The 25,562-nt window shown below is 27.6% G+C and overlaps 1 protein-coding gene across 1 annotated transcript in view; it reads right to left on the bottom strand.

Annotated features, from left to right (window-relative positions):
- The window catches only part of LOC142332831 (cryptochrome-1-like), an 82,003-nt gene extending 56,691 nt beyond the window's left edge, over nucleotides 1-25,312 (bottom strand). Inside the window, exons 1-4 of the mRNA XM_075379453.1 lie at nucleotides 24,912-25,312; nucleotides 9,856-10,190; nucleotides 3,468-3,576; nucleotides 2,570-2,712 (exon numbers count right to left, since the gene is read on the bottom strand). Coding sequence (XP_075235568.1) covers nucleotides 2,570-2,712; nucleotides 3,468-3,576; nucleotides 9,856-10,187 — 584 coding nt within the window. The 5' untranslated portion in view covers nucleotides 10,188-10,190; nucleotides 24,912-25,312. The remainder of the gene's footprint in view (nucleotides 1-2,569; nucleotides 2,713-3,467; nucleotides 3,577-9,855; nucleotides 10,191-24,911) is intronic.
- Nucleotides 25,313-25,562: the final 250 nt, after the last annotated feature.

The raw sequence follows: 25,562 nt of genomic DNA, 5'->3' as shown, positions 1-25,562 counted from the left end.
TATGCGCGGGCATGTTGTCATGGTGCAGAACCCAGCTGCTGTTACCCCACAGATCTGAACGTTTGTGCCTAATCCTTTCACGTAATAGCTTCAAAACTTCACAATAGAACATCCCATTGCCAGTTTGACCAAGAGGAACAAACTCCTTATGGATAATGCCTTTGATGTTGAAAAAAACAATCATCATGAACTTCACATTGCTGTGAACTTGGCGTGCTTTTTTTGGTTGCAGTGAACTTGGCGACTTCCACTGCGACGACTACTGCTTAGAGTTTCAGGGTCATACCCGTACACCCATGTCTCATCACCGGTTATGATGTTGGAGAAGAAGTTACGGTCATCTCTTGCTGAATTTTTCAATTCACTACAGACAGCTACGCGATTTTATTTCTGGTCGCTGTTCAACAGTCTCAGTACGAATTTTGCAGCAATGCATCTCATGTTCAAATTGTCTGAACAGATGCGTTGCATGGACCCATATGACATTTGTACGCTTGCATAAACATCATGGATTGTTTGTCTACGATCTGCAACAATAGCCTCTCGCACTTCCTCGATGTTTTCTGGTGTTGTGCTTGTTGATGGTCTTCATGAACGCTCATCGTCATCGACTGTCGTTTGTCGTTTGTCCATCTTTAAATCGTTTGTAACACAAAAAAGTTTTACTTTTACTCACAGCATTATCACCAAATGCTTCCAGAAGCATGCGATGGGTTTCTGCACCAGTTTTTTTAAGCATGAAGGAAAATTTGATGCAGGTTCTTTCCACCGTTACAGCTGTTGGAACACCGATTCACAAAGAGTACTGTTAGCCATCTCTAGCGGCAGCAGGTCGTACCAGCAATGGTTCGCGCGCGAAATTCATATTCCCTGAACTTTTGGGTAGCACTTCGTATATGAATGTAAATGAAGTATAGTCTTGTACATCTCAGGTTGACCATTCCTGAGATGTGTGGTTAATTGAAAAACTTAAGCACCAAAGAACATCAGTATCTGCAATCTAATATTCAAGTCCATATAAAAGTAACTGCCTGGAAATAAAATAAACACCTGAAATAAAAAAATCATGAAAAAAGTGAAACAGTTTCATTCATTTCATTAAATTATTAAAAGTTAGAACATATCTCTTTTTTATGTTGTAATTGTTTTGTCATGATAATAAATAATGTTTATCTAGAAAAAGCTTTTTACCTGCGCCCTGCTATAGGCTGCTAAAGAGGTATGCCCAGGCTTGCTTTAGATTGATGTGTTCAAGTAATTTAAATAAAGATCAACTTATTTAGGTTTGTTTTCATAGACAGAGTTTCTTTTATTAATGTTTAATGTACATTAGAAACAATAATATTTAAGTTCTGTACTGTATTAGTTTAATTTTTTTTTTCAATTAGCTTTGGTTATTTTGGACATAAAATGAAGCCAGTAATATAAAAAATAATTTTCAAATCTAATTACTTAATAACTTATTAATAATTACAAAAATATATCTTGTTTCTTGTCTGCAAGAACAACCGAGTTAAAATATAGAAAAAAGAAAAAATTTGTTTCATAATAAAACCAAAGTCATTTTCATTAATGACCAAATAATCTCATTCTCACAAAATCCATATAATATAAATACTACATTCTTTTAATAATTGATCATCATTTTAGTGGATAAAAGTAAAAGGATACAATTTATATGATGCAAACATTTGAACTTATTTTTTATTAATATCAGTTACATTAATATTTTAAAAAACATTGTCACACGCAAAATAAATATATATTGATAAGTGTGTTTGATCATGATTAAAAACAACAAAGAATATGCCATGACATCTTTACAGTAATTATCTTTACATTATGTTTCATCTTTTTATTAAAACAGACATACATATCTATGAATTCCACAGCCTATTTTTATGTAATAAATAGTAGCCTGCTCATAATGTTTCTCAATACTCATTTTCTTATTTTTATCAAAATGCTAGTTTTTTATCAGTGCATTTTTGCAAGACTTTTTTCATTCTAACAGCATTTTGTGACCTAATCAAATTTTAAATAAAACTAAAAAAAAAGTAGAATAAGATAAATTTATGAACTAGACAACAACTATTTTTGAATTCTAAATTTCAACTTTCTGAAGATGGGTTCAAATTCTGAGTAAATAGCTTATTAGTAGTTTTTCTGATTTTAATTAGCCACAGATTTCTAAATGTTGAAAGTTAATAACATAAACAAGTATTGAAATTTAGTAAATATCTCAAAAAATTAAAAAAAGTATATTTATTTATTTCTAATGCAGATTTTTTTTTCCTTTTTATCCTTTATTTAATTTTATGTAGAAACATTTTAATATGATCATATTATTATTCTAAATTACAGGTAATCCATTCACGTGACACGTAAATAACTTTTCTAAATTTTAAATTGAAAAATGGAAGTATGCATATATTTTTCAAAATTCTTAACTGAAACTGAATACACCCTCTTTTTATTTCAGTTTGAGGAGCTCTTCTTACATTATAAACTGTAATTAAAATAAACTTATTATTATAAAATATATATATATATACTACATAATATTTACTTTTCTAAATTATAGAGTGTGTGTGATACCCTCGTTATAACAGATATATTCATTTCTTCACAAATAGCCATTATATTTTGATCTCTTACTTTTCCGTAGGGTTCAGGGTCTTCTTCAAATGTTATATCTGTTGTACCCCATTCCTGTAAAGCAAAAAACAAAATTTTTTAAATAAAATTGCAATAAAAATCAAAAAATAACAATCATTCATAAAACTAAAATATAACAGGTAACGTATGTTACGATGTACATTAGCAGTTGTGCAGACTGACATATTAACATTTTTTAAATGTACTCTTAAATCAGAAATGTTTAAAGTGTAGCAACATCTGTTTTATTCCATAAAAATGTTCATAACATAAAAGAAATGTTAGATGTACCAGCTTGTGGATAATAGTCAGATTTCAATTAGGAGTTAAAAATAACTAAAATATGAATCTTTGGTACTGAACACACTTTCGAAATAATGTTATGTTTATCAACTGATGTTTGTTTTTACCAAATCCATAAAAAATGTTTTTAATAATTATTTTTTCTTTAGATATTATGTTCGTAACTGTTATAGTATATGAGGTTTAATAAAAAAAAAAAATTTTCAAGCATATTTTATATCCTTCCCCAGAAATGTGTAATTGCACTTTCTCAACAACTGCATAAACTAAAAAACATTTTTGAAAAAGAGATGAGAGAAGTATTTTCAGTTTTTTTTTTTACCCTACAGTGTAATAGTCTAACATTTTTTTTTGGTAAGCTCTTCTCTAAACTTTCACGGACTGAAATTAGCAGTTGTTAACAAATCGTTCAACTTACCCTTTTTCCCAGTTTTCATGAAAACCTTTCAAATACTGATTACACACTTTTAAAATATTTAAACATATGTTACTGATTAAACACTTACTTTAAAAAGTTTTGGTAAAGCATCGGCAGGTTGGCCCCTTATTACAAACAGTCTTGAATTTAATTTGCGAAGATTTTGATCTAAATCTTCTAAACATTGTAGAAGAAACCTACAAAAGAAAAAAGTAATAAAAATGTGATTAAAACAAAACAGTTTTAGGTGCCATAGTTAGCTAAATATGATATAAAAATACTTCTGAAATTTGGATTTTCACTATAAAAAAAATTCATTTTAGGTATACAAGAGAAAGTTGAAAGAGAGATTATTTCCTACATTTCCTCTTAAAATTTCTGTTTTGTTTAATATGTAGTTAAAATCTGCCACATTTAGATATGTTTTGGGTTTAATAAATTTTTAATTTTTGTTTCTATTTAATTTCTGCAGATTTTATTCACATCATTTTACTCACAAGTAAATTCTCAACCAGTTGTGTTAAAAACATTTGTATGTTTATCAACCATCTAATACTTTTATTTTATGCTAAACATAAAATAGTGTTTTTCAACCACAATCTTTTGTCTTTTACCCAGATTTCTTGAAAGCTATAAAATATAGTTCTGGGACCTTTTTTTCAATTTTCATGTTAGATTTCAAATAAAACCACTAAATTTACTCTTTAATTAGGAGCCCAAGAATTATAATCTGGCTTAATTTTGTTAGATACAGAAATCAGGAGGAAATCTTTTACCAGCTGACACTCACTATCAAACGTTTTACCTTTGAATCACTTATATTATGAAATAAATAATATATAGAAATGAATAATGAATGAATAGAACACTAAAAGAATTTTATTAAAATATAGACCATATTTATGGACTGGACTACTTAATGAACACAGAAGGCCTTGTTAAGTTCTGAAAGGGAAATAAAGTATTCATAAGAAATACTTAGTTTAAAAATCATAAAAGAAATACTATCCTTAGAAACAACCAGGAGTTGAAAACAAATATTCTATTGATTACATAACAACAGAAGGATTCTTAAATTCAACAAAAAAGATGTACAGATAGGTAAGAGCTGATGTAGATAATACATAATATATGATAATATATTTCTCATAGTATATATATATATATATATATATTAACTTAGCAAAATCAATTCTTTTTTTGTTACTGTCTCTGTCCATATTCACCTCTGTACTAATCCTGTCCAAGACAACAGTATAACACAATTTTCAATCAACAGTACAAAATTAAACAATTCCTCTTACCTTATGCTTATTGTTTTATCATTTAATAGCGCTTTCGAGGGTTTCCTTCATCATCAGTTAATAAAACTTTTTTTTTTTAAATTATTCATCGAACTCAAAAGATAAAATTGTCAACATAATATAAAAATATGTAGTAAAAAATAAAATATTCCATGTGGCCAGCCACACATGCAGTACTGTACTAAGATTATTAAATTTTTTATAAATTATATGAATGTGCTATTATCTATGGTGGTCCTGATAAGAGTCATTGTCAAACTCTGTCTGTACATTATTAATTAAGCTAAACTTTTGTCTACCTTTATATATATATATATATATATATATATATATATATATTTCTTCTGTCTGTGTGTATGTGACTGAGCTCCTCCTAAACGCCGCTGGACTGATTTGATGAAATTTTGTGTGTGTGATTGATTCGAGAATGATTTAGATTCACAATTTGATCCGATAGAAAATGTTTTTTAATTAATTTATTTACTTATGTGTTGTTGATCTTGGGATGGTTAAGGTTCACAACTGGATCCAGTAGGCAGCGCTGCGATCCTGTTTAGAATTGCTCGCTTATTGAGAATACTATATTATATTATTATTTATTGAAATAACGTTTAAAAGTGTAATTAAAAATTATACATTGCGCAAATTTGTAAGGTGCAGTATTAAAGTGAGTATTTTACGTGATTTTTCATGAATTTTAATGGTGTATACACGTGCATTCAATAACAATCAACTTAATCTACAAATTTAAATTCTCAGTTCTCATTTAACTCTATGCAACTTATGAAGTATAGAACGGCTCTTTGAAAATAAAAATTTAAGTTTGTAAAATAAATTACAACATTTATAAAATTAAAATATAGGTTAACTTACTTATAATAATTATAGTTTTAAGTATATTTAAAAAATTGAAGTTATAGTTTTTGTAGCTGATTCATTTTATAAAAAGTTTTTTAAAATTGTTTTTAATTTACAATTATCTAAAATTTGGTAAAATATATGTTAAAATAAAGAATGAGAAAAAGATAAAAATTTCTACTAAAATTTTTATTTAAATTTTACGTTGCTTTTTTTTACAGTGCTTTAATTTTTTTATTAATTGATTAATTAAGCTATCACATGGTTATGAAACTTCAAAATTATTAAATAAAAAAAAAATGTAGAAGGTACTTTTTTAGAACGATCTTAAGTGAAAATTAGCAGTAATGTGGATGAAAATTTAATTATACTAATTATTAATTTTACAAAGTACACGGCATGCACAAATAGTCCATAACCATCAGTTAAATAGAATGACAGAAGATCAATTGACGGACAATGTAAATTTAAGAAACCAGGGTGCAAACACACGTGCAAATGAAAGTCGAGAGCATCAAAATTAACGTCTTCGAGCTAATGCATTGAGACAAAGAGAGGCACGTCAACGAGTCACCGACATACACAGTGCACATAATCGACAGCGTGTGCATGAACATCGCACATTGACACGTGCATCACTTCACCGCCTTGTGTTCGAATATGCGCCGGAAATAGACTATTTGTCATATGCACTAACTGTCATCGTCAATATGGACAAAGAATGCCAACACTGTCATGCATTTAAATACAAAGGTGAATCGGCCGGTCTTTGCTGCGCATCAGGAAAAGTTTCATTTCCACCATTGAATTCGCCATCGAACCATCGAAAAGATTATTGGCCGGAGCCACATCTCAATCGGCTCCAGGATTCCAGGATCTGAGATTGTTTTTGCGTAAAATTTGTAAATTCAATTCTTGCTTCCAAATAACAAAAATCGTTCAGAATGAGGACGGTCGGAATTTTGAATCAACATTTAAGATTCATGGCCAAGTGTATCATCAAATTGGTTCTTTGTTCTCAATGCCTGATGCCTCCAAAAGTTTTGCAAATCTGCTTCATGGGCAATGAGAAGCAACAAATTAACACATGCTGCCAATTCAACCACATCAAGCAGATGGAGGAGCGAGAAATAGTGGCAACTTTAGAAACGTTTTTGCGTTGGCAATTGCTTCATCAGGCATTGCAGCGACCTTGCTTGATGGTGGGCGGACTGTGCATTCAGCACTCAAGTTGCCATTGAACATTCACTCAAATCCAGATGCAATGTGTAACATAAAGAAGCATTCAGGCATGGCTGAAGTTTTGAGAAAATGCAAAATTATTATCTGGGATGAATGTACTATGGCTCACAAGCATTTACTTGAAGCTCTCGATAGAATGCTGAAAGATCTCATAGGTCAAGTTGTGATAACTGTACGCGTGGTGGCATCAGGTATTTTAAAAATAATTTTTCTTTTTTTTTTTACATATTTTTTCATCAAAACGGTCCAAACAATTTATAGTTTATTTGAATTTTTTTTTAATTTTAGGATTTACAACCTTTGAACAGCACAATGTCTGTCGGGTCTGCTAGTACTTATATATAATATATTTTTCTAAAATATTTAATTTTTTATTGTTATTATCACATCCTTTTACAATTTTTAAATTTATATCTCAATAGCTGATTGAATTTTTAATGATTATTAAATGCTCTGCAAGATTGGAGAAACCTAACTTGCTGTTTTTATAAGATCTAAAGTTTTCTGCAAACCTTACCCTAAATGATCTATTAGTTTTCCCAACATAAATTTTTTTATAATCATTGCATGTTATTTTATATATACTACACAGATTATTATGATCATTATCATTATTTTGGATTTTCAAATGTTTTATTATATGACTGTATGGTCTACATGCTGTTTATATTTCTTATTATTATAAACATTAACCACATTTTCAATAATGTTGTTAGTATAGGAATATTTTACATAAGTATTTTCATCAATACTTTTATTATTTATAGGTATCAACGTTGTTGTATTATTAGATTTTAATTTCTGTTTTTTTATAAATATTATCAATCAATGACATGTTATATCCATTTTTACTGCAATACATTTTATAATATCTATTTCTGAATTTAGTTTTTCTTTATTATTCTGTGTGTAATGTACGCTCTATTTAACATGTTTGTAAATGTATTAATTTTGTTGCCCAAGGATGATTCGATCTTCTGTTAATACTTATTTTATTAGTTGTTGATTTCCTATATACAGATGTCATAATTTTATTACTTTTACGAATTTCTATGTCAACATCTAAAAAATTTATTTTTTTGAATTTGTCCGTTTAGAAGGCAAATTTTAAAGATTTTTTATGATAAGAATTAAGTTTTTTAAAATTATTAAATGTTCATTATAACAGGTTCATAGACTTCCAAAATATCATCAACATAACGAACCCATGATTGAAGTTTATAAATGTGGTTAATACCAGACTATTCTATTCTTGAAATCCTGTAAATAAATTTCATAACAGCCGATAATGGAAATCCCCATGGGTAAAGTATTATCTTGTGTGTAAAATTCATTGTTAAACTCAAAATAATTTTGTTGACATACATTTCTGATGACAGTTATAATATTATCTATAAATTTCAAATCTTCATTATTAATTTTCAGTTTATTTCTTATTATACATATAGTTTGATCTGTAGGGATAGTAGGGTACATGTTCGTTTACTATTAAACTATTTAATTTGTTAACTTAAATCGTACCCATTTTTTACAATTTACAATAGACTAAAAAAAAAAAATTATTAACTGAGGAAAACCCTCAAAAGTGCTATTAAATGAAAACGCAATAAGCATAAGGTAAGAGGCATTATTAAATTCTGTAATGTTGGTAGAAAATTGTGTTATACTTTTGTTGGATATATATTATATATATAATTTTGTGGCAAAGTCCCTTGCTAATATGCAGAACAATGCATGAATGATTTTTAATAAAATTTTCTGTTTCAATATGCTGCTTGCAATTTTTTTTTGGGCAAAGAGTGAAGTAGGTGGGAAGTTTTCATCATCAAACCAATATATGATTTTCTCTACATTCCAAGACATTCTCAATTTCTAGTGGTACTCATTATATAATACTTCACACCTTAACTCATCTTTAACCATAATATTGATCACAAATACCATTTTCTAACTAGTATACAGCATTGTATCTTTCTCAGTACACTATTAATATTTAATGTTATATTGGTTTTCAATTAATTATATTCTAAACAATAAGCTAAATTATCAATGATGTCCTACATCCCTTACAATGCAATGATTCTAATTTTGCCAGTATAGTAACATTTGATAATAGCTAAAAAAGTTCTGCAATCAATTATGATCATATTTTTCCATTTTGTACTTTATTTTCATTCTCATTTTATTTAAATTTTGTTGAAAGGTTAATTTTTTTTAACTGTAATCCAGATTGAGGTTTTGGGTTCTCAGAACTACTAGTTGTAATAAACTCCATAGAAAATCTAAATTTTTTCAAATAACAAACTTGACAAATTAATATTAAGGCAAGATTTGGATACAATTTTCATTAAATAAATATTTATATTTTTTTATGATCTCTCATCAAACTGAGAAAAAACCAGTATCTGATAGGCAACTGTATAGTATCGGCAACTGTTTGAAAAGATCAACCATTTATAAATCCTTAAGAATAAAATTTCAGTACGTGCTTATCATTTATGTACAAGTGTCATCTAACACAGCAAATAAACATACCAATTGATAAATATCATCTAAGTTGATTGCAGCTCTATTTAACAGAATTTCATTACCAAATATATGTTTGAAAATTATTAAACATTAAGAATTGTTTATGATAGCTAATTTAATATTAAAGATAAATATTGGTCTGAAAGACCAAATAAATAGTTTATTTCAAGCTGTTTGCAGCTTGATGAAATTATAAAATACAGTAAGTAAATCTGCCAGTCTGTTAAATATGCAAGCACGTGCACAAGCCCACATACACATAAATAAAATGAAAAAAATACATCTTTTTGTCTTAGGATCATCATTTTAAGTGTTTGGGAAGTGAATTTTTGTGACTTTCTGGAGATCGAAGAAATATAGGATTTGCCTTCAAGGTAAAGAATTCTTTGCTTACATGAATGAAGGATTGGTAATAAGATGTGACCATGTAATTTAAAGGCGAGATTAAATGTAAACGTGATATTATTATAAATTTTATGCAATATTATGATTAAATTATTGCTCTCATAAATGATATAATAATAAAGAGATTATTTTTATTACCTCCATTTGTTAATGCCAACATTTGAAGTGCCAGCAAACCACGGATCTAATATAAATATACATCTAAACGTGGTAGCTCCTTTTAACCCTTCGCATAAACTAGGATTATCATGTAATCGTAAACCTTTACGAAACCAGTGTATAGTATTTTTTGATTTAGTTAGCGGTGTGGGTGTAATACTGGTACTGTCTGCCTTATTTGACGTAATATCAGTGATATGATTTTGATGATCTTGACCTCCATGCGCTACAGATGAACAGGTAGAAACTACCTGTTCTTGTTTTACCGACTTGGACCAGCCGCATTCTGTTTCAATATCTTCCCATGTCATCTCCTGTAAAAAAAAAAAGTATAAATTAAATAAACACTGTAACAAGAAAATAAATAATTTTAAAATCATAATTTCATAAATATATAATACTGAATCAATTAGCATGAAATAATGGCTTTAATTTGAAATTAAATAGGAATTAGTTTTTTGTCCTGGATAAGACATTTAACTTCTATGATCAAAAACAGTACTCTACACACGTTAATGACCATCTTCCACTAACCTTCCTTTTCTTGTTTCTTTCCTTCATCCTCCTCTTATCATGTTCTTAGGAATCCTTCATTCTTGACAGTAGATACCATAGGATTAAGTCAGCTGCTACCCTGTTCTCAGCGTAAATGAAATAGTAGGTTTTTGTGGTGCAGGATAGTGACTTTTCTTGTGTTATTGTCTAGAAATTCTATTCCCAGATAAGTGTTTTAAAAAAAAAGACAACTATCATCATGATTCACATTTTTTTGTTTTTTAAGAAAAAAGTATGATCCCTGTTTTTATCTATACACTTAAGCTATTAAGTTTATTCTGCAGCCAACAGACAAGAATATCTGGACTGGTCTCCTAATAAATCATATCAAGGCTTTACAAACCAGCATCCTAAGAAATTGTAAATTAACAAAAAAAAATCAACCGGGAAGAAAGGATTAAGGAAATGAAAAAGATGGGTGGTAAGACAGACCACTGCATCCAGACAAAAACTGAGAGATAAGGTAAATAATTCCACTACAAGGAACCTCAAGCTCTCTCCAGAGTTCAAGCTAACATCCTGTTATTAATTCTTAGCGATGCCACGCAATATTAAATATTAAAATATGCTATGCCATATTTTTACAAGCCATGGAAGTATAGTTTGTACTGACTAGTCTAAATAAAAGCTCAAAAAAATTGATTTTCTTTTACAAACTAGAGTTAACTGAGAACGGAAGATTACTAACAAAACCTCAACCATTCTGAGAATAATGTAGTATGTGAAAATACCAATAGAACTATTCTAATCAGGAGCATCCTTCAGTGGAATAATCCTTCCCAACTTTTTCTTCTCTTTTTGGGATCATTCATTCTTGCAAAGGTAGCTTGGGAAATGTATTACCTGCAAACCTGGCCAAGTTAATGTGATGTACATAGATTTTAGTCGCAACTGTAGCAGCTGCTTGTTTAATGAGGCTTAGCAGGACAGCATTCTGTTTGGGAACTATCTATCAGGTGTTTCTTAAATCCAGGTTACATAAAAAGATAAACTATTAGTTTAAGTATCTTTGTATAACGAAGTCAGTTCTCCTAGTCAAATTAAAATTTAAAATCTGTAATCTGTGGTATCAGTATTGCAATTTGACTGATGATCATAAGAAAATTTAATAGTATAGTGAAATTGAAGTAATAAGGTCACAAAAAGTGCATATAACCTTACCAAACTACTGGTAACATATTTTTTATGGGCTACATATTTGACATTTTTTAAAAGTAATTTTATGTTGACCACAAAAGTATTAGCTGAATAAAAAAGTGTTTTGAATGTTTCCAATTTTCAAAAAATATTACTTTACTGTAGAAACTTGTTGCACAGAGACTACAGTCAGTCTCAATAATTATACATTGTATACATTCATACAGTGTATAATTGTTGCAGAAAACATTCATGATAAAAAAATTATATTCTACCAACATTATGTAAATCCACTATGAAGTTAAGCTTTTTCATCTGATATCATGGGTAGTTCTTCTTTAAGTTTATTTAATACCAAAATTGTTTAAATTACTAAAATTTAAGTTGTTGTAAATATACCTGATAAATTTAATCAGAAATATTTACAAATGTTTACATGTTCCTCAACTTCTTAAGTAACTGTATGATACAAGTGGAAAACTGAACATGGAAAACAACTTTTCCTTTCCATCCTAAGGAAGGTTCTGGAAAAATTATAACAATATTGTTGTTGGTGATATCAGTCATACCATAATCAACATCTAAGTATTGAAAGATGCTTACATTTTTATTTGGAATTTTTTATACAAATCACTCAACAGGACTTCCAAAATCTGTTATCTTCTTTATTACTTTAACAAAATGTCAATTAAATATTAATGGTCAACATTTAGAAGATTCGTACATTTAAGGTATAAACACTTATTTCACAAAATCAAAATTAAGAAAAAGTGCGAATATAATTATTTTTGTAATTAAGAGTGAACCTATGTTCAAAATCAGTCAGTACCAAATAAATCCATGTCAAGTCATCCAATAGCACATTACACATATTGAAATATTATTTTTTTGCATATTAATTCTCTCATATTTCAAAAATGTAAACCAATTTTTTTTTTTATTTAAAAAAAATTCTTTGTATGTGTTTACGTTAACTTTTGCAGTGCCCTGGATACCACTTTTTGCTTTTTTTTAACATTGAAATTTTCCCAGTATCCCAGAAACTAATTGACTTAGAAACTTGAAACAAAAATCAATGTATTCTACAAAAAAATTACTACGTAATATCTTATTGCATCATTTTTGCTTATTGTATACTTATACTTGAAAATCAGCTATGAATTATAGCATTTAGAATGCAAACATTTCAATTTTTGCACAAGTATTTCACTTTGAATGGAAAGGAAATCAGTTTTAATATTTATACCCTACCTTAACGTAGTTCTACAGAGCCTATTTACAAATTTTTAACTTATATTATGAATAGATCTTGCTGTAATGGTTTCATATTCATAATATTGGTATTTACTTAATAGTAAGCAGAAAACATTTTCAGCATACCATACATTACCAACTTTTATATTAATTTTAACTTTAAAATAATTTTAGACTCTTGAATGTATTAAATAGCGAATTTATTCTGATGTTAATAACTAAATGAGTTAAAAATTGATATAAGTCAAGGCAATTAAATAATAAATACGATGATCTAGTAATAAATTGCTAATATTTTCTTTTAATTCATAACTGAAGCATTAACAATAATCCCTTATTATCATATAGTTTGTACATATTCTATTAATGTTTAATATAATTATTTTACATTTTTAAATCCAAAATAGAAATGATATTCAAACTTAAAAAAAAAAAGTAAATTTATTTAACAAATCTTACAAAACATAAAATCATAACTAAACAAAAAAAAATGAATAAACAATTAATTATGATAAATATTGCATTACTTAATCTCATTTAAAAAAAATAGTTTGTTAAAAAAAGGGGTCAAATATCAGATAAATAGGTTACGGAAAGTAAGATATAAAAACGTAGACATTTTTAATATAAAAGCAATATTATATTAAAAAAAAGAAAACAAAAAAACAATTAAAAATTCACCGTACAATAGGTTATAACTGTCATAAATATTATGATAAGAAATAAACATGGTATTATAAAAATCATTTATAATAACAACGTAAATGCATACTACCATTTGCTAAAACTTATCCAATCTAATACATCTATTAGTATTTTAAGTAAAACTTTTTTTTATTTAAAATCCAACCAGACTTGCCACTTTGCATACAAAATAAAATTTTCTCACCATATTCTCTAACAAAAAACTTCTAGGCTTAGAAACGTTTTTATGGTAAATAAAAAAAAATAATAAAACTAAAATAATGCATTGTTTCAAACTTTAATCCATTAGTTGGGTCTGTTTACATCATCATTGTAACATTCTTTCTTATGGCTGTAATATATCTGAAGCGTCTGGTGTTCTAGTAACATCAATCACAATGCTAGTCTCTGAGATAAAAAAATTATACAGATGATTACTGCAATTTACTGCAGTTCCATAAGAACTGAATGTCACCATCTTATATCACCAGTTTAGCTTGGCAAATTAATATTCAGAGTATATTTAGTTTAATGAATAACGCTTATTTATTTTCCTAATAATCCTAGCATAAGATACTGCTTATTTTTGATTATGGCTGTGCTGTTTTAGGGAGAACTGTTATTAATATCACATCACCTAATTCCAATAATGAGATCTTATAAACACAAAAACACACACACACACCATCTATTTTATTAAAATATACTACTGCTGCTGCTGTAGTAGTTTATTTTATGTTGAATAAAAATAATATTGAAAAGTAAATTAAAAATATTTTTTTAATAATATTATTGAGTTCAAATTTTTATCATTTGGCCTTATGATTTACTTAATGCCGTGTATTATGAAATTACCTGGTTACCTGCTCCTAATCATAAAAATTAGGTGGTTAGTAACTTAATTACTTTCAGTTTATGTATCTACTAATGTTATAGGAGTTTTGTTAGCTTGTCTTCGGAAAGGTGAAATGATCCAATTCAAATGACAAATGATTGATTAATGGTACAATCTATTGAAATTGTGGACAACATACACTAAATTTCTGAAGACAATGAAAGAAATTCGACACTACCAAAATAATGTATTTTGGTACATTAATTTTTTTGGTATACACATACGCACGCGCGCCCACACACACAGAGGAAAATTTTACATCAAGTTTACGTGTTGGTGTAAAATATAAAAGACCTACATTAACAAAAGGATGTAGCCTACAGTGTGATGAATATGAATGTGCCCTTTTACAGGACCAGCTTATCCACTACTAATACTTAACGATGGTCCTGAAGGTTAAAAAAAAAGAAAAGCTTATTCCCTATCAATCCTACCAATAAAATATTTATTATAGTTGATAGTTTTGTAATCAGTGTAGATATATAGATATGAAGTCAATCACGAAGACAAACCGCTGTACAAGCAACCTGCAAAATTTTTAACTTACCAGAAGAAGAAGAAAAATATAAAGAACGCCTGAACTAATACGACAGAATTTTAGGTAATATAAAATATAAATTAAAAAAATTATATTTATTTACTACCTCCTTAATACATATTTATGCAGGATACAATTTTTTTAAAACAATTTTTAAGACTTAAAACAAGAAATCCTAAAAAAAAAGAAAAATCCTAAAAAACTGAATTCTGAATTATTAATAAAGATTTTTTAGTAAAGCATTCTGTACAGAAAATTGAGTAAAAAGCAAAGCAAAAGAATAACATGTATTAATGAAAGGAAGAGTAATATAGCTTAGCTATATTTGGGAAAGGTATACAGAATGAAGTGTAGGAATTAGTGTGTTTTACATATAAAGAAAAAGAATTTGACCACATCAAATGAGATAAACTAATCAAAATATTAAGAAAGAGTAGACAGAAAATTAATTTAAAAAGTTGACCCTGAATTAGAAAGAGACAGAGACAAATATGAAAAATTATTTTCATAATTTTCACATTTATGAAAATAAAGGAAGCCAAAATTAAGTGTTTCAACCGAAAAAGAGGAATAATACAAGGATGCTGCAAAACACTAATTTTTATACATATACTGAAGAAATGTTTAAAAATGCATTGAAAGGTGAAGTCATTACTGTAGGAGAAAGAACAATAAAATGCCTAGTGTTCACAGATAACATCAGGTTTTTTTTTTAGAAGATAAAGCAAAGGAAATATTCAGAAGATGGTGTCAAATTACAAAACACTTTGACAGAATGTGGCATGAAAATGATATTATTAGGAAAACCAAAATGATGAGAAAGCGATGAAATGAGTGCCCACACAAGAAAGGAAGCATGGAACTACAGCAGTACAGATACTACTTATGTACCACATTAACAGATTTCAAAAGTAAAAACAAAATTAAAACAGGGATAATAATAACTAAGAAAATATTTAACAGCAAGAAACAATTATTGTGTGATAAGATGAGAACTTGATGCATTGTCTTGTAAAGTGCTCAGTATAGTTCTTAGGATGTAAAATACGGGCAAAAGAAAAAGAAAGGCTGAAGGCATTTGAAATATGAGCATGAAGAAGATTGAAGAGAATTAAACAGACAGAAAAACTGAAAAATAAAAAAATAATGATGTAAGTGAGCAAGAATAGATTAAAAAAGTGCTAGAATAGAAGGTCCAAAAAGAGAAGCTAAAAGAAAGAGTAAAAATTATAGGCAATAAAAGGTAAGCTATCAGGATCAAAAGTTCATAACTGGGAGAACACAGAAGGATATGGAACAAAGATAAGGTCAGAACTGATGATGATGAGTACAATTATATTTTCAGAGTGAGTTTTTCCAATTCTCTCTTTATACATATTATACGTTAAATATATAATTTAATGGAAAACAACTACACTGTTCAACTTTGTCAATAAGCCAGGTATGGGATATTTGTTATCTTCATAATATTGGCCATACCCACCTGTAAAAAACGACTGGTATCTCTTACATTGTAATTATGAGACGTTTAAAGAAAGAATTATGCAATATCAATTAACAATACTCTCAATGAGGACCTGAGAATAGAATTCATGTATTATAACTGCTGTGAAAGTGGGACTAACATTGAGAAATACATAAAATAAAATAGTAGAAGACATCAGATTGAAGGAAAGATGAAATGGGAAGCTGAAAATCAGGAAGTCACTGAGTCGGCCAAACTTCAGATAACTGACCAGAGTAAAGAAGGACCTCAGTCATTTTCAAGTGGAAGAATATCTACCAGAGAGCAGAACTGTGGACGAGGCTCATCTACGAGTCCAGTAACTGACTTAAGTTTTTTTAGCCACTCCAGTAGATCAATAACTATGGTTTAAAGGGAAATGTACTGCTTATCCAACGTCTGATTTTTCATAAAAATTAACTGCACCATTGATCGACCCATTACACGAGTCATTGTACTTAATTTCATGATTACATGTTACCTATTCTGGAAATATAAAAGAGGAAAATTCAGATACTGACAGACAAAAGAAAGTAAATAAATTGCACTCTAGTTTGTTCTTATATTTTTGAATGCCAAGAACCTCAGAACATCCAGAAATGCAAAAAAACAGGTATCTAAAATTTGACCATTACAATACTTTCCTTACCAATATAAAGAGTATTATGGCATATTTAACACAATAAAAACCTGAAAAATAAGAAAGAAATGCTTCTTGCAATCTTAATTGTCATTAAAATTTTGAAATAACTACAAATAAATATCAGAATTTCAATATGGGAATCAAAAAGAACTGAACATGATGAACGCAGCAGATTTCAACTGACTATTTAAAGAAACACTTGAGATTATGAAATCTGTATTTACGAGTGTACTCATATGTACACAGACTTTATGGACGGCCTTATTATGCAATATTTACAACTATACTGATAAATAACAGTAAGAACCAAACAAGTTTTATTTGAAATAATATTACACAAGTAGATTACAAACATATCTATAAGTTTATCTCTCAAACATATAATACATATATTGATTTTTTTATACAGGGAATATATATGTATATCTAGATGGAAATTATATTTAGAGAGGGAGAACACAACAGTTGTTCAATATTTTGGTACTGTGTCCTAAATATCAATACAAGATAAATAAGTTCCTATACAACATAAGTCCAAAAGTATCTTTCATCCATAAAATGTCCACCATTTTGTATCTTTCAAATAGAAATTTATGCCTCTGGAAAGGATCGAGTTATTTTACTGAAACTTTAACGTCGTGTTAATTAATATTCCCTGTGAAATAAACAAATAAAAATGCTGGTTATCTTAATTTTTCTTTCTACAGTAGCTCAGGAAACCTAGTATTTGTAAGTAATTAATTACGTATTACCAAAAACTTTTAAGGGTTTCATGTTAAACAAAATGACATCTTGCTTTTTTGTTTCAAATCAGATATCTAACAGTCAAGTTATAAGGTAAATTGTTAATATGACTATACTCAAATCACCCAGGCATATACATACACATGTGTGTAAATTTGGTATATTTCCATAAATCCAAAAATAAAAAGTTTCAAGGCTGTTCCAAAAAAAAATTAATTAAAATCAACTTCTAAATGGACATCCTAACTGTTAAAATATTATCATCAATAGATGCTTAGGAATTAAAATTTAAAAAAAAAATTAATTGACAAAAAAAATGAAAATAATAAAATAATATTAGAAAAAAATCCCTTTTGGCAAGGTGGAGGTAGATTACACCAGTGCTAAGTAGGTGATTTACTCAATATAAGAATGGTTGCATGTGAAAAAAATTTCACAAGTTTACCATACGACAAGCCCCATCTTACAATTCCAGCAACATTCTGTTCATCCCTTGTCATAAGGGTTGATCTTAATAAATATTGTTTCAGACAAAAGTTTTAGATAATGTTTAGAAGACTAACGTTTTAAACCAATTCGATACTGTGCCTATTAAGGGAGGTATAATTTATTTTGTCTTCAAAACCCCATTTTTTCCATATCCTGGGCCAGTGGTTGGTGATATCAAAAAACTTTACTTATATAAGTTGTTCGCCCTCATCCAAAGAATAGTAGAAACTTTAAACAAATTTGATATTTTTCTTAATGAGAGAGTTATAGTAATATTTTTTTTTCGAAAAAGCCACCTCATTTCCGCCCCTATGTTTTGATTTTAGCCAAACTCGACCAAGATTTTGGATTGAGTTATTGTTAGGGAACAATTTGAAAGTGACTGGCGCAAAATTACGACAGTTATCGTGTCCACAAGAAAGTGAAATATATATATATATAGAGAGAGAGAGAGATAAATGTATATATAAATTTTGAGCTGATGGTGGTTTTGGGGTTTGGGGGATTAAAACGCAAAGCTATGTTGAAATTTTTTGAAAGTCGAATCATGGTACCCATTACAACAGGTAGCTTTTGTTATGAAATCTACCTAATATTCATATGTTGCTGAAGATTAGGCTTGAATGAAGAACATCACATACATTGTAAATCGATTTATACAAATAATAATTACTATTAAGGATATGAAGGGTGAAGGATATGAAAGGGTAAGGATATAAAAAGAAAACTGAATATAATACATTGGAGCGAAACTAGAATGTTTGGCATGTTATAAATACTGAGTCCAGAGAAATTGACTTCAGCTAGCACAGCCTTAAAACTGGTAACAACCAGTTCATTACAAAAAAATATTTTAAAAAATGACCATAATAACCAGATAGATTGTTATGAAACTTCCTTCTAGTAATTTTTCATTAATGGAGAAAAGCTGATGAATAATGTGACAGGGGGTACTACCAAATAGCCTTTTAAAATTTTAATTTATAAAAAAACACTTTCTGAAAGTTTTAAAACATAAAATTAGTTTATTCCTAAATAAATAACCTTTAAAAGTATTAACTTTTATGATTATCCCCTATCTTTTACGGTAGGGGATATCTCTTTGACTGGGTTTTGTTTCATGTTACCTTAGGATTCTTTCTTAAGTTATTTTATACAACCAACACGTGTATTAGATTGTAATAGACAATTTGAATTCAAAATTTAAATGGTTCAGACCATTTTTAAATTAAGTTTCAATTTTTGATTAGGATTATCTAAAATGATATTCATTTTTATGTCGACTTAATTTTTTTTTCTCTTATATACAAAAATAGAAATATTCTCTATTATTTTTTAAGTACTGTGTAATAGTATTTAATAATACTTATAATTAATCATCTTATCATTATATTTGTTTTTTACATATATATTTTAATAAATTCATTATTACCTATAAACTGATTATTTAATAATTAAAATTGCCACTTAAGTTTAGAATTTATATATTTTTGAGAGTATTTTTTTAAATTTAACTTTGCCCCCGTTTGATTTTCTGTAAGTTTATGTAGAAAATTATAATTAACTTAACAGAAAACAGCTTCAAATCTCACTTTTACTAGTAAGCCTGAGAGAGATTCATTAACTTAGAATGATCATGCATTTTGAAACATCATTATTACCTCATGTCAGGTCGCCTATATCTATTTGATTATGTTAATAAACATACAAATGGCAATTAATAAATTAAATATTCTTCATTAAATGAGGAGCTGTAGTAATAAAAAATGTTTTCAAACCTTAGCAAAGGATTAGGAGTTGTTTTGAAATAATGAAATAAAGTCTGCTATTATTTTTCTCTAAAAGAAGCATTATCTAAATGGAAATAATTTTGTATTTTTATCAGTTTTCAATCTTTTTTAATATAAAAAGAAGGTTTAGGCCATAATATAATGCCAACCTACAAATAAAATTTTAAACATTTTTTTCTAAAGTTTAAAAAATGTTTCAACTAAAGCGCTTGAAACTTTTTAGAAAAAAACTTTTTCCCATAAGTGGATAGAAAAAAGTTTAATTTTTATTACTAAAGTAGAGAATTATACAAACAGTTATTTTTTTTTTTAACAGTCAAATTATGGTCATTTGAGTATTTTTTTTGTTTAAGTTTAAAAATAATTTAAAATTATTTTATTCCATTACACATGTTTGAATTTGTATAACCTTTTGCTGGATTAAGAAACCATTTCATAATGTTTTTTAACCAATATCAATAAACAGAAGTTCTCAATCCATAAATATGATCCATAAATATATATATTTTTTTTTTCTATGCATGTTCAATGTTTACTTTTACCAAATATGTGATACCATATATATATATATACTTAATTAAACAACAATCTTGTTGACCTACATGTCCATATTTGTTGGTGTTTACATAAATTAATTATAAAATATGTGCATATGTATTTGTAAATCATTACTTCTGTGTATTATAATCACATATTTAACTAAATATTCTAAATATTAACATTTTTGTTAATATTTTCTTTTTTCAGTTGATGGATTTACATATGCCTTGTTCAGTTAATTTTTCAATTTGTAGGATACCTTTACAATCCAGTATTAGTTTTTTTTTGCTTGCTATATGTCACACAAAACAAAATTTCATATATATGTTCTTTTTAAACTTTTGTAACATCTTTCTTTATAAATTACAAAATCGTTATCAGCAATTATTATACAATGTGGAATGTAGTTAGTTATATTTTACAGGTAAAATTTCACATTAATTTGTTCAACCAGATAAAATAAATAAAAAAAGGCAAACCAAAGCTACTCAAAAATGGTTTATCCATTTATTAGATAATTACAATCTAATTATTAATTATTAATAATTATCTAACTATTAATTATTAGATAATTACAATCTCACCAAATCTTATCAGTTAATAACATTTGGAAATAGAAATAATGGATTTCTAAATTCTAAAATTTTTAAAATTTCAATTTCTAAAATGTAATGACAAATGGTTTAATATTTTCAGTAAATATTAAGAAGAGGAATCATGGGATCAACTTTTCTCTGAAATACCTCACATTTTACATCTTTGGAATGAGAACTTTTTTATGGGAGTTATGCAAAAAAGAAATCAACCGTCTGTTTGTAATAAATATTACATGACTTTAATAAACTGTGTTACTACTCCTAACTATACCAACTAATATTTTCCTACAGGTAACTTTAATGTAAGGTTTCAACATTTATTAAAAATCTTTTAGTTGTACAACAATTAATGGGCTACAATTTTTATACATATTATATATGTTTTCTTCTGTAAAGTGGGTTCTCAATTAAAAAATTGCTCAAATAATATTATTTCTTAAGAGGTGGTATCATATCGAGAATATTACAAAAAACTAAAATACACATGAATCAAAATAACAGATTTCATGATGATACATTCACACAATTACATATCTTTGATTAATATTGGTTTAGTAAATATATAAAAAATGAGTGATGATTTTTGTAAAAACCCTAATATCATGAATGCACCATACAATGGTATTCATCAGTTTCTAATATATCTTTAGTTGTTCATAAAAAATTAGTAGTAGATTTCACAAATATTTAATATCAATGTCATATTATCCTTTTTTGCAATTTCATATTGCACACATTACGAACGATATAACAAAAGACAAAAATAAGTAATGACAAAGCAAATAATAAATTACAAACTTAACTATTATCAAAATTTAAACATTATATGTTTACTTACTGCACTGAATTAAATAAAAATTATGCCAACACATAAGCATCCTTACATATTATGGAATTACACCAAACTTATTTTCTTTACTTTTTTAAATTCAGAAGGAACCTCAAAAGTTAGAAATTCAGTAGTCAAATTATTTTGACTAATTACAATAGTTTTTCATATAACATCATTTTTGAGATTTTACACAGCACCACTTTTACTTTGCATGAAGTTGCAAAGTTCCATGTATATTGGTATAAAGCATCTTTACTGGGAGTATTTTATATTATAATTGCTGGGAAAGTAAAATTGAGGGAAGTAGATAAATTTGAATATTTTTGTCGTTATTTTTTTTTAATGATTTACTACAAAAAAAAAAATCAATAAGTTCCATATGAAAAAATATGACTTGTGTCTGGGTTTAGGAGAGAATTTTAAACATAATTATAGAATCCGCATTTATATAGATGAACTTTGTATGCAATGGCCTTGATTAAACATCATTATGCAATACTTAAAACATTACTGATTAACTAGTTAAATAATTTTTTTTTTAACATATCAAAAAAGCACACCACACCACATTTAGAAATATTACTATGCGTATAATGAAAAACTGAAAAATGCGTATTAATTTAATTTTTTTTTTCATTACAATAACAAATACATAATAAAAATTACACTATGTGCATGTTTTATTTTAGTATTCTTAAATTTTAACATTTTTCATGTGCAGTTTAATTAAATAATTCAAACGTGACTGAAGATATGGGATCTTGAGAGTATGTACTTCCATGATAAAATTAAGGAAAGAAATAACTTATCTGAATATTCTGTACTAGGTGGTTTATAGTAATAGAATTTAAAATAAAATAATAAATATATGGTATTTGCTTGTTTATTCAAGTGAATAAAAAATATAATTCACTAATATAATTTTCTGTATGATTAAACAAACATGAAATTAATAAATTATATGAATTCATTACATGTACAAATTAATGGAACTTCTTAGCATTTGCAAAGAGATAATTGCCAGCCATCATCTTTGGAGCCCCTCAAAGTAAAATTTAAAAATAATAATGTATATGTATATATATATATATATATATGTATGTGTGTGTGTGTGTGTGTGCGCGCGCACACACACAATACATAAATTCATTCTTGCCTTATTTATAGGCAGACTTATAGGCCACATACTAAGGCATCCTGGAATAGTCGCTTTAATATTGGAAGGACAGATAGAAGGAAAAAATTGTGTAGGCAGGCCACGTTTGGAATATGTAAAACAAATTGTTAGGGATGTAGGATGTAGAGGGTATACTGAAATGAAACGACTAGCACTAGATAGGGAATCTTGGAGAGCTGCATCAAACCAGTCAAATGACTGAAGACAAAAAAAACTTGCCTTATTTGTGATGAAAATAATGTAAACATATAAACTTTGATAACGATAATAGCAAATCAAACACTTTTAATAATTTACTTTAAAATATTTTTACTTAGCTTTGTGATTGTCTTCTGTGACTGGTACTGCCTTCTCATCCTGTCATCTGCTATTTTTGAAGCAGATAGGTGTTTTTATTTAAAACATTTTAAGGTAGATTTATATAGAATGTCTTATTTAGAACAATTCATATCAAACAAACATTTTGAACAAATTATAATATATAAATGCTTAATTGAAAAAATAAAAATAAAAACATCTGATGCCAGTAGTAGAATAACAGCACCAGTCGTGCAAACATGATTAAAATATTTTGAGGTGGTAAGTTATTTTAAAACTTTTCATTAGAAAATTTGGTTGTTTGTAATTAAAATATATATTTGTTTGTGTGTAATTAGAAAATACAAATTTTGTATTGAATACACTTCTTCTAGGTAATTTACCCATTATAAACTAGGATTTTAATATGGCTCTTCAATGTACTGGTATAAATGATAATTAATTAGTACTTTAGACAATTTTCATGGGATAATATTTTAAAACCTCTAACTGGACTTATTTCCTTGAATAAGGAATAGAACTTGTTTCAGCAAAATATTTCAAATGTTCATGACTTTTGAAATAACTTTATTTTTTTTTTAATTCGTTTCAGGTTTTCCAGACAGGTAAAGCAGAAACACCAGGATAATCTACAAATTTATGCAATTACAAAAAGTAACAATCATAATGGTTATGAGCAACCTAATATGAGACAGCAGACATAACTCTAAGAAAATGGCATATCCTTTTCAGGAATAACAAGTATTTCATGAGAAATGAGGAGTAAAATATTTTTCTATTGTTTTTTTTTTTTTTTAATTAAATAAATTATAGCACATCAGCATACCAATGCCACTGCAGTGCAGGCAGTATTTATCTCAACACATGATGCATTTATTCTGTTCATCACAGTGACTAACTGCATAATGAATAGTATTTTACTGTGAGAAAGCAATTTTAATTGCTGTACCCAAAACTCTCTTATACATCTCAGCTTATTTAATTCTCCCAATTTTGTGGAGAGAAGAGAATGACAATAGCACAAAAAACCACAATGTGTTTTGCATCACTATCCAGATTCAAATCCAAAGCTAAAAAAACGTATAATTAATCATTTTTATTCGGCTTCAAATATCTAATACGCCTTATCAGTTGTGCAATGTTAGCTTATAATAATAGATTGTAAAGACGATGGTCAAACCGGTACTTGGGTTGATAACTTAACATACATCTTATTACTGCTAAAATAAATTTTCATCAAATACATATGACATCACTAAAATATTAATAAAAAAAATACATGCTTCTAATATTAGAATAGCAGTTCAAATAACACAGGAGTAATAAAAATTAAACTTACTTCACTTAATAAAAACGTTCATTTCCAGTCGAAAATAATTCAATTAATATGTTACATAAAAACTTGTAGAAAGCATACTAATACTGGTGATTGTGAACACTTGTTTTTAAATACAAATAACTTACAAAAATAACGACAAATCACAGGAATAAACAGTAATAATATTCCATTTAGTTTTTCTAATAGGCTACTAACACAAGAAAAAACGAAGTTAAAATAATGGTGAACTAAACACGTAAAAAAATAAATAAAACCAAAAAAAAACACATTAATGTATCACCAAATTTAAAATAACACTTTAAAATAACTGTAATAAAGTAAGAGATATAGACAATATACAACAACATTCAAGAGAACACACCACCTATACGACGTGCTGAAATAATTTCCATCTCCACACCAAATGCAACGTGACTGTAAGACGTCATATAATACAAGAAGTCACGTGGTACAAGTCACGTTGCGTTCGGCGTGTAGAACTTCATCGACTCTCTCAGTAGTAATTCATATCCTTAACAGCGCAATAAGTACAATAGAGCTTAACGCGTACACCTATTACAGCACGACTATATTATAATAATATTAGTATAAAATATAAATTATTAATAAAATAAATAATTTAATATTATATTAATATAACATAATATTATA

This window comes from Lycorma delicatula, chromosome 12 (assembly GCF_047948215.1).
Source record: "Lycorma delicatula isolate Av1 chromosome 12, ASM4794821v1, whole genome shotgun sequence".
Classification (NCBI taxonomy): Eukaryota; Metazoa; Arthropoda; class Insecta; order Hemiptera; family Fulgoridae; genus Lycorma; species Lycorma delicatula.
Note: the sequence above shows the minus strand (reverse complement) of the source record. Positions and strands in the feature narration are given on the sequence as shown.